The 10,637-nt window shown below is 45.8% G+C and overlaps 2 protein-coding genes across 3 annotated transcripts; one reads left to right on the top strand and one right to left on the bottom strand.

Annotated features, from left to right (window-relative positions):
* The first annotated feature begins 923 nt into the window (after positions 1-923).
* On the top strand, positions 924-2,964 carry PSMB6 (proteasome 20S subunit beta 6). The gene is made up of 6 exons (XM_082371107.1): positions 924-1,081; positions 1,505-1,572; positions 1,901-2,032; positions 2,148-2,277; positions 2,476-2,620; positions 2,746-2,964. The coding sequence occupies exons 1-6, from the start codon at positions 929-931 to the stop codon at positions 2,886-2,888; spliced, it is 771 nt and encodes a 256-aa protein (XP_082227233.1). The 5' UTR covers positions 924-928; the 3' UTR covers positions 2,889-2,964.
* Positions 2,965-3,114: 150 nt separating this feature from the next.
* LOC309618002 (uncharacterized protein C17orf114) lies at positions 3,115-10,615 on the bottom strand. Of its 2 annotated transcripts, none has more exons than XM_082371119.1 (2): positions 5,162-5,604; positions 3,115-4,723 (listed from the first exon to the last, which is right to left on the bottom strand). In XM_082371119.1, exons 1-2 carry the CDS (start codon positions 5,232-5,234, stop codon positions 4,551-4,553), a joined length of 246 nt encoding a protein of 81 aa, XP_082227245.1. In that variant the 5' UTR covers positions 5,235-5,604; the 3' UTR covers positions 3,115-4,550. The 2 variants fall into 2 exon arrangements, 1 of the variants encoding a protein (XP_082227245.1); XR_014238226.1 differs by lacking the exon at positions 5,162-5,604 and adding an exon at positions 10,299-10,615 and having other exon boundaries at positions 4,637-4,723.
* Between the last annotated feature and the right edge of the window lie 22 nt (positions 10,616-10,637).

The raw sequence follows: 10,637 nt of genomic DNA, 5'->3' as shown, positions 1-10,637 counted from the left end.
AATACATATATATAACTTAATCACTTTGCTATACACAATATTGTAAATCAACTAGACTTCAATTTTTTTAAAAGTTTGATGTAGGGAGTTCCCTAGTGACCGAGTGGTTAGGATTCTGGGCTTTCACTGCCGGGGCCCGGGGTTTAGTCCCTGGTGGGGGAACTAGGATCCCACAAGCCGCGCGGTGCAGCAAAAGAAAAAAAAAGAAAAGAAAAAGTTTGATGCTTTGCTCGTGAAGGGAAAAAAACCCACTCATAACTCAACAATAAAAAGATAACCCAATTTTAAAACAGGCAAAGGACTTAAATAGATATTTTTCAAAAGAAGATATGCAAATGGTCAATCAGCGCATGAAAATATGTTCAATGTCACTCATCACAGAGAAAAGCAAAAACAACAACAACAACAACCCCACAAGATATGACTTCACACCCACTAGGATGGGTAAAATTAAAAATGCACCACAAAAATTAGGAAGTGGAGAAATCGGAATCCTCATTCATGGCTGGTGAGAATGTAAAACGAGGCAGCTGCTGTGGAAAAGCTGTCAGTTCCTTAAAATGTTAAAAAGTTACTAAATGACCCAACAATTTCACTCCTAGTATATACGCCTAAGTATATACCTAAGAGAAATGAAAACATAGTGCGGTCATTCTAAATCGGAGACGCTCAAGTCTATCCTGAAGCCTCTTTGAATCGCAACTCCGATCGGATATATCAGTCCCGCGTACACCGATAGGAAAGTAGTTTTTCCAGACGGTTTGGAGCTGTTTGTTTCTTTTTTGTTTTTTGTTTCTTTGTTTGCCACCCACGCTGCCATCAAGCTCTCACGGTCGCAAAGAACGTTCACCACACATTTCTTTTCCTTTCTGCCGTCAACCGTGGCGCAGCTTCGCCCCCAGAAGGCCTCAGAGCACGACTAAAGAGAATGACGGAGCGCTTTACGACAGTTGCTTTGTGGCCGTACCGGAGGAGGAAGATGGCGGCCACCTTAGTAGCTGCTCGGGGAGCGTGCCCAGCACCAGCCTGGGGGCCTGAGGCCATTACCCCCGACTGGGAGAACCGGGAAGTCTCAACAGGGGTGAGGAAGGACTCGGGGTTCACGAGATATGCACAAGGATTGAAGCGATGGAAAGATAAGGCTGGAGTGGGTTGGGAGAACTGGAGGGGCGGGGAAGAGAGGTGGTCTGTGTGATGCGCTCAGGCAGGGGAGGAGGTATCCTAAGGACGCTGGAGTGGTGTGGGAGGAGGTAGAAGGTAGGCTGAAGCGTGGAGTTCTGGAATCTTGCAGGACGAAAGCTTAAGGTCAGGGTGGACCTTTGGGAACTTGAAGATTGGATTTCTGGTATTCTGCGGGTTATTGAGAACCCCATGAGATTTGACGATGTGTTGGTGGCGCACGACTTTCTCATACTCTAGGGACTGGATAGACGGATCATTAAGGTTTGTGTATGCTGGAGAATATGGAGAGGCCCAGACTCACCCCTTTCTCCTCTTTTTCCAGACCACTATCATGGCTGTGCAATTTGATGGGGGCGTGGTTCTGGGAGCCGACTCCAGAACAACCACTGGGTGAGCTCAGGACAGATATGTGAAAGGTCTTCTCCCCACCCTTCCCTTCCTTCCTTCCTTGCCTGCCAGCCCATCCTTACCCTCCATAGACTACTGTGGGAAGGGAGGTTTCTCCCCTCCCGGGAGATAAGGATTTGTTCCAGCTTCTACTGCTTCGTAGTTCTCTTCACCTTTTGGTGAACTTCTTGCAAAAGTTTGTTCTCCAGCCTGCTTCAGTTTAGATGAGAACTAACAGGAAATACTGGAATTCCTGTTGAGGGAGTGGATAGTAAAAGATGAAAGTGGGAGACAGGTGGGGTCCTTCCCTCACTATTCTGCTATCCTGCAGGTCGTACATCGCCAATCGAGTGACTGACAAGCTGACCCCTATTCACGACCGTATTTTTTGCTGCCGCTCAGGCTCAGCAGCTGATACCCAGGCAGTAGCTGACGCAGTCACTTATCAGCTTGGTTTCCACAGGTACTTGTGGGCAGGGGGGGAGCAAGTATCTGAAAGGAGTTGGGACCTGAGGAGCTGAATAGTCTGACTCCCAGGTCCTGACACTGCCTTCCCTATGACTCCCTTCACCTTCTAGCATTGAGCTGAATGAGCCTCCGCTGGTACACACGGCAGCCAGCCTCTTTAAGGAGATGTGTTACCGATACCGAGAGGACCTGATGGCAGGAATCATCATTGCGGGCTGGGACCCCCAAGAAGGGGGGCAGGTCAGATACCACAACCCCGAGAACATTGGAACCATGCCTTTCATTCTCTCCCCACCGCAGGCATTTTCTACTTCTCTTTCCAGTCTCTACATCACTTACTATTAACTTTTCGCAGACCAGTTCCGCAGTGGACAGGCGAATATACATGTGTTGTGGGGAGGGTACAAATGGTGACACTCTTCTTCCTCCGTCTGGCAGGTGTATTCGGTACCCATGGGGGGTATGATGGTAAGACAGTCCTTTGCCATCGGGGGCTCCGGGAGTTCCTATATCTATGGCTATGTCGATGCTACCTACCGGGAGGGCATGACCAAGGAAGAATGTCTGCAATTCACTGCCAATGGTGAGAACTGCGGCTTCTGGGTCTGTGAGCATAAATCCCCATACTCAAGCCAGGTCAGCATTCCTCTTTCCTTGCCATGATCCCAGCATCTGACTCCAATCCCAACTTTCTTCTTTTCTCCACAGCTCTTGCTTTGGCCATGGAGCGGGATGGCTCCAGCGGAGGGGTGATCCGCCTGGCAGCTATTGCAGAATCAGGGGTAGAGCGGCAGGTACTTTTGGGAGACCAGATTCCCAAATTCTCCATTGCCACTTTACCACCTCCCTGAACCCTAGGATTCTAAGATACAACAGGAGACACCCCATACTGATGACAAAATTCAATAAACAGTTTGTCAGTGAGAATCTGTGTGCTTTGGGGTTCTTTTCTTAACCTCAAACCTGAACTCCTCTGGCCCATTTCCGTTTGTATAAACCACTGCCGTGAGGGAGCTGGAGAGGACCCTTCTCCAGGCCATCATGCCCCACACTTTCGTTAGCATATCCAGGTCTTTGTGACACTAGCGTGGCTGGTGTGGAGGCTCCCAGCAAATGGCCCACTCCCCTCCCTGTTTAAGCCTAAGGGGGAACTCAGAATTCTGATAGAGACTGGAGTCACCTCCCCTCAGCCTGCCTCCTGCCTCCTGGCAGGCTACTGGCCCTAAAGTCAGAAGGACTCCGCATGTCCGGCCCAGGCTCACAGTCCCCTCTCTTCACAGTCACCTCTGTCACCTCATCTTGTCAGAAGCAGCAGTGTGACTTCTTTGGCTTTTGGGAGGAAGTTGGACCTTGGTGCACATGGAGTTTAAGTTTTGACCTTGAGTGGGAGAGGGCGGCCACTGGGAGTGCTGTGGGTCGGCTCCAGAAGCCACCATTCCCATGGGGAGGTGATAGGAAGTGACCTTTCAGCCCCACGGATAGGAAATGAGAGCGGGCTCTGGCCCCTGCAGGACGGTCCCCACTCCAGCCAAGTGCTCATTGACAGTGACCGACAGTCTTGCCCTAATCTACATTTCTCCAGTCTGTGGATAAGGGAACTGTGGAAGCCACATTTGAAAACCTGGTTCTAGAATATAATCCTACCCTGGAGGATTTCGGGGGGTACAGAGGAGGCTTCCTAAGGAGGTGGTGAGTTCCTGAATTAAGTGAAGAAGGATCTCTCACCCCAAACATGTGTATCTCAAAAGAACCAGTGCAGAGCTTTTGATTTTCTGCAAAACCTGTTCTCCCGGTCCTCCCAGTCTCAAGGCATCTTTGATTCCTCTTTCGCTTGTACTCCACAGTCCTGAGAACTCTACATCCCTCAACAGAAAGGCCTTTCCTGACCACCTGAATTTTAAGAAACACCACCCTCCTCCACCCTGCTCTCACATTACCTGTTTAATTTTCTTCATAGCAGTACTTACCGCTATCTCCTATTACCATGCTTATTTATTTATTGTCTGCCTCCCCTACCAGAAAGCAAATTCAGTGAGAAGAGAGAACTCCTTGTGCTTGATTCACTGATATATTTTCAATGCCTGGCAGGGAGTGGACATTTGATATTCATGGAACGAATACGCTCCCTAGCCCCATCTGCTGTCCTGCCTACCCCGCAACCGCTCCAAACTGCTCTCACCACACTCAACTCTGAAGCTTGATTTCAGCAAACCTACTTACTGCTAGGCACACCTGGGCGCTGCATGAGATCAGCTGCCTCCTGTTCCCCACTCCTGCGTCCTCACTCCCACCCCATGCTGCACTTCCCACCTCAGCCCCATAACAGCCCTGGTGTCGTGGTCCCCATCTCCTCTCCAAAACTTGTGCACATACACACAGCACTTGGCAATTCTCAGTGTATTTAATAAGAAGGTCATGAGGGATCTGAGGGAGCCAGACACTGGGATGACTGAGAAGGCCGGGGAAGGAAGGTTGCCAAGGCCTCCTGGAAGTTCAGCCCCTGGTTGTCCCCTTCAAATGGTGGAGTCATTGGCCGATGCTATGTCATGCAGCTGGTGGCGGAAGGAGAGACGGGCTTTCCTGCTGAAGTAGGCGCCAGACCCAAGGGACAGTATCCCTCCCTCAGCCACGATGGGGGCTACAGCTGGGCTGGGACCTGGATCTGGAGGGGCAGCTGGATCCAGGCCTAAAAGGGAGATTGGAGGGGGAAGAAGGGAGTTGTGGGTCAGGAGGAGTAAAGAGGCCAGGGAACCTAGGGGGTGAGTGTCGCTAGCATCAGCAGGGAGAGGAGAGGGGACGTTGGCAGCAGGGCTGGCTTCCCTGGCCCGTGACCTATGCACTGGACACGGGGCCACACTCAGAAGGGCCCCCATGCTTGGTGTAATGCTCTGCTGTCACTGTCTTGAAATTCTTAATAATTTTTTTAATAAGGGGGTCCCACTTCTCCATTTCGCACTGGGCCCTGCAAAGTGTTTAGCCAATCATTTGGCGAAGTGATAGATCCACCTCCCGCACAGGGGGCAGATTATCCTTTTCCCTTCCCTGATTTGAGCATTTACCTTTCTCCCTGATGTAGTTTGTCTGCCTGCCTGGCAGCCCACCTTTTCCTCTGTCTCCCGCATACCTGCTCCTCTTTCAGTCCCCCGCTGTCTCCGGCACCCACACCATGGGAAACACCATGCCCCCTTCAGACCCATCTCAATAATGGACGAGACTGGGATGCTGACAATGGCCAGGAGCGCCCTAGGAGGGGTGTGGTTTCCAAGCCCCTCCACTGTGGGCAAAACTACCACTCAGCCTCAGACCGCCTGGTGATTATAGGTGCCAGGAGATGGAAGGGGGAGAAGAGGGAGGAGGGAAGGGGTGGGTGATCCCCCACTCAAACACCTATCCTTTTGTGCCTCCTTAATTTTGGGGTTGTCTCTGATCCCCATGGAGAAGCAGGAGAAGACTAGGAGGGGAGGCATGGTGGAGACAGACACCCAAGTGCCGGCACAGACAGATGCAGTGAAAATTCATCGCAGCAATGCCAGACAACTTGGTGCCAGGCTGGACCCTGCTGGGGATTCATTTGTATTTTATTTTATTTTTTGTTAATATTTATTTATTTGGCTGCGCCGGGTCTTAGTTGCGGCACGTGGGATCTGCGTTGCCACGTGCGGGATCTTTTAGTTGCGGCCTGTGGGATCTAGTTCTCTGACCAGGGATTGAACCCGGGCCCCCTGCATTGGGAGCGCGGAGTCTTAGCCACTGGACCACCAGGGAAGTCCCTGATTTGTATTTTAGAATGAGATTCATTTGTATTTAGAATGCCCAAGATGTAAAAAATTGAAAGAATAGTTTACTTTTTTAGAACAAGAAACTTTACTAGTTAGGGAAATGTTATGTTCTCAAATGGTCCAGTAGCTCTCAACCCCTTTTATGAAAATAGTTGTAATTGATTAATTATGCTGTGCCAGGTAGATTCTAGGGACTTTTACATGTTATCTCACTTGATAGTGTCAATGATTTTTTTTTTTTTTTTTTGTGGCCACGCCGTGCAGCATGTGGAATATTAGTTCCCGGACCAGGGACCGAATCCATGCCCCCTGCATTGAGAGTCTGAACCACTGGACCACCAGGGAAGTCCCTTTTTGTTTTTAACGTCAATGATCTTTTAAAGTAAGTGTTATTATTATGCTGATTTCAGAGATGAGGAATCAGAGGCACTGAGAGATTAGGTAGCTTGCCCAAGGTCACACAGGCAGTTATCAGAAGAGCAGTACTTTCCCTCACCCTCTTCACTCTGACCCCAGAGTCCACTCTGTTAACTGCCACACTGAGCTTCCCAAGCATGTTCCTGGCAGGTATTGATGTCCTCAGCCAGGTGTAGGGCAGCCAGAGCCTGGGCTGGGAGCCTCAGGTCCACAGTATGCTAACCAAGGACTCTAAATGCCCTCCAAGAGCTATATTATCATTCCCTAAGGGTATCATGGTGTGGGAAAGGTTGGAAAGCACTGCTGACTATGCTACCTGACTGAAATCTGCTATTTTATTTTATTTCTTTTTAAATTTAATTTTTATTTTATATTGGAAAATCTGTTTTTTAAATTAACTTTATGGAAGTAAAAATTTACATACAATTTAATGCATACATTTTAGTGTACAGTTCTATGAGTTTTGACAAGTGCATACACCCATGTAATCACCACCTGAATCAAGATATGGGACATCTCCATCACCAAGTTCCCTGTGTGGCCTTTACTGTCCCTCTTTTTCCCCACTCCCTGCCACAGGCAACTACTGATCTGATTTCCATCACTATAGATTGGTTTTTCTGTTCCAGAACTTTATATTAATGGAATCATATAGTACTACTCTTTTGTGTATGCTTCTTTCAGCATAAGGGTTTTGAAATTCACCCGTGTTGTATGTATTAACAGTTTGTATTTTTTGTAATAACAACTTTATTGAGAAATAATTCATGCGCCATAAAATTCACCCTTTAAAGTCTACAATTCAGTGGTTTTTTACTATATTCACAGAGGTGTGCAACCATCACAACTAATGTTATAACCACCTCATCACCCTCAAAAGAAACCCTGTACCCATTAGCAGTCACTCCCCTGTCCTTCTCCCCAGCTACTGTCCCAGCTATGGTCTCTTTGGATTTACTTATTCTGGACATTTCATAGAAATGGAATCATATAATATGTGGTCCTTTGTGTCTGGCTTCTTTCACTTAGCATAATGTTTCAAGGTCCATCCCTGTTGTAGCATGTATCAGTACATCATTCCTTTTTATGGCTGAATAATATTCCATGGTAGGGATACACCACATTTTGTTTATCCATTCATTACTTGATGGACATTTTGGTTTGTGTCTACTTTTTCGCTATTTGAATAATACTACTATGGACATTCATGTACAAGTTTTTGTGAGGGCATACATTTTCAATCCTTTTTGGAATATACTTAGGAGTGGAATCGCTGGGCCATGTGGTAACTCTACGCTTAACATTTTGAAACTGTTTCCAAGGTGGCTGTACCATTTTACACTTTATTCATTTTTATTGCTGAGTAATAGTCTATAGGCCACAAATTAATCAAAATAAAAAACCTCTGCTTTTCCAAAGGCACCATTATTTTATTTATTTATTTATTTTGGCCATGCTGAGTGGCTGGGCCCCAGCAGTGAAAGAGCCAAATCCTACTGGACCAACAGGGAATTCCCAAAAGGCACCATTATTTTAAAAAGACAAGCCACATTCTGGGTGAAAATATTTGCAATACATATATCTGATGAAGGATTTGTATCCAAAATATATAAAGAACTCTTACAAATCAATAATAAGACAAATAACATGGTTTTTTAAAAAATCAGTGAAAGAACTGAACACTTAAAAAGAGATATAAAAATGGTCAATAAGCACATGAAACATGGTCAACATCATTAGTCATCAGAGAAATGCAAATAAAACTATGATGATGTACTATTTTACACTTATTAACATGGCTAACACTAAAAAGATAGACAATATCAAATGTTGGCCATGCTGCAGAACAAATGGAATTATCATACATAGATTTTGGAAATGTAAAACAGAACAACCATTTTGGAAAACAGTTTGGCAGTTCCTTTTACCCCCTATCTTAAAATATTTCACTTATTTAAAAAGTGCTTTTTCGGAGCTGGAGGAATCAGGCTCCCTGACTTAAAACTATACCACAAAGCTACAGTAATCAAGACAGTATGGTACTGGCACAAAAACAGAAATATAGACCAATGATACAGGATAGAGTGACCAGAGATAAACCCACACACATCTGGGCACCTAATTTACGACAAAGGAGGCAAGAACATACAATGGAGAAAAGACAGCCTTTTCAATAAGTGGTGCTGGGAAAACTGGCCAGCTACATGTAAAAGAATGAAATTAGAACACTACCTAACACCATACACAAAAATAAACTGCAAATGGATTAAAGACTTAAATGTAAGACCAGACACTATAAAACTCTTAGAGGAAAACATAGGAAAAACACTCTTTGACATAAACCACAGCAAGATCATTTTTGACCCACCTCCTAGAGTAACGGAAATAAAAAGAAAAATAAACAAATGGGACTTAATTCAACTTCAAAGCTTTTGCACAGCAAAGGAAACCATAAACAAGACAAAAAGACGACCCTCAGAATGGGAGAAAATATTTGCAAATGAAACAACAGACAAAGGATTAATCTCCAAAATATACAAACAGCTCATGTGGCTCAATATCAAAAAAACAAATAATCCAGTTAAAAAATGGGTGTAAGACCTAAATAGACATTTCACCAAAGAAGACATACAGATGGACAAGAGGCACATGAAAAGATGCTCAACATCACTAATTATTAGAGAAATGTAAATCAAAACTACAATGAGGTATCACCTCACACTGGTCAGAATGGTCATTATCAAAAAATCTAGAAATGATAAATGCTGCAAAGGGTGTGGTGAAAAGGGAACCTTCCTGCACTATTGGTGGGAATGTAAATTGATACAACCACTATGGAAAACAGTATGGAGGTTCCTTAAAAAACTAAAAATAGAACTACGATATGATCCAGCAATCCCACTACTGGGCATATACCCTGAGAAAACCATAATTCAAAAAGAGACATGTACCACAATGTTCATTGCAGCACTATTTACAATAGCCAGGACATGGAAGCAACCTAAGTGTCCATCAACAGATGAATGGATAAAGAAGATGTGGCACATATATTCAATGGAATATTACTCAGCCAAAAAAAGGAACGAAATTGAGTTATTTGTAGTGAGGTGGATAGACCTAGCGTCTGTCATACAGAGTGAAGTAAGTCAGAAAGAGAAAAACACATACCATATGCTAACGCATATATATGGAATCTAAAAATCAAACAAACAAAAATGGTCATGAAGAACCTAGGGGCAAGACGAGAATAAAGACGCAGACCTACTAGAGAATGGACTTGAGGATACAGGGAGGGGGAAGGGTAAGCTGGGACAAAGTGAGAGAGTGGCATGGACATATATACACTACCAAATGTAAAATAGATAGCTAGTGGGAAGCAGCCACATAGCACAGGGAGATCGGCTCAGTGCTTTGCGATGACCAAGAGGGGTGGGATAGGGAAGATGGGAGGGAGGCTCAAGAGGGAGGGGATATGGGGACATGTGTATGCACATGGCTGATTCACTTTGTTGTGCAACAGAAACTAACACAGTATTGTGAAACAATTATACTTCAATGAAGATCTATTTTTTAAAAAGTGATTTTTAATGACCATTTAAAAATAGCCTTTATTTGTCACTTTCTTCACCTTGCCTCTATATAAATGTGTGCAATTAGAGATCAAACAAGTCTGGCTAGTTTATTAAAAAGTTAAAATGATGGAGCAACTCCACTCCTAGCTATTTACCCAAGAGAAACGAAAACATATTTCTACACAAAGACTTACCCAGGAATGTTTATAGGAGCTTTATTCGCAGCAGGCAAAAACTAGAAACAACCCAAATGTCCATGAAGAAATATCCATCAACCCACTCTTCCATATAGAAGAGATTAAGAAATCTACTTTTTAAAAAAATGAAATATTTTGTCTATTAGAACCTGAAATTTTTCCTGTTTCTCCTTAGCCTGTTAGTTCCAGAAGAGCAAGTCCCGTGATAGTCTTGTTCACTACTGTATGCTCAGAGTCTGGCGCGGAGAAAGTACGCAGTAAATAGTGAATGAATGAAAGAATGCAAGCTTGCGTACGTTAATGAATTTGTGGCCACCAGCCCTCGGGCCTTTCATCATTCCTTCCATCTACAAACGCTGGCTAGGCCGGCCCAATGTGGTTCTCAGCCGGCCCGGGAAGGGGACACAGCCAGGTCCTTGCCGCGGAGGCGCGTCCCGCCAGGGTCCCTGGCGGGATCGGTGGCCGGAGAGGACCCGGGGGGGCCGGCGCCCGAGCGGAGGAGGGTGCGCAGAGCCGAGCGCCCACAGGGAGGAGCGGGCCTGCACGGACCGACGGCGCGGGACAGACTGACAGCCCGGCAGACGGCGCCGCACCGATGCACGGAGAGGGTAGCGCCGTCCCGCAGAGCCGAGGGC

This window comes from Balaenoptera borealis (assembly GCF_965194805.1).
Source record: "Balaenoptera borealis genome assembly, chromosome: 20".
NCBI classification, from domain to species: Eukaryota; Metazoa; Chordata; class Mammalia; order Artiodactyla; family Balaenopteridae; genus Balaenoptera; species Balaenoptera borealis.
The sequence above is the reverse complement of the archived record's forward strand: the minus strand, read 5'-3'. Positions and strand labels throughout refer to the sequence as shown.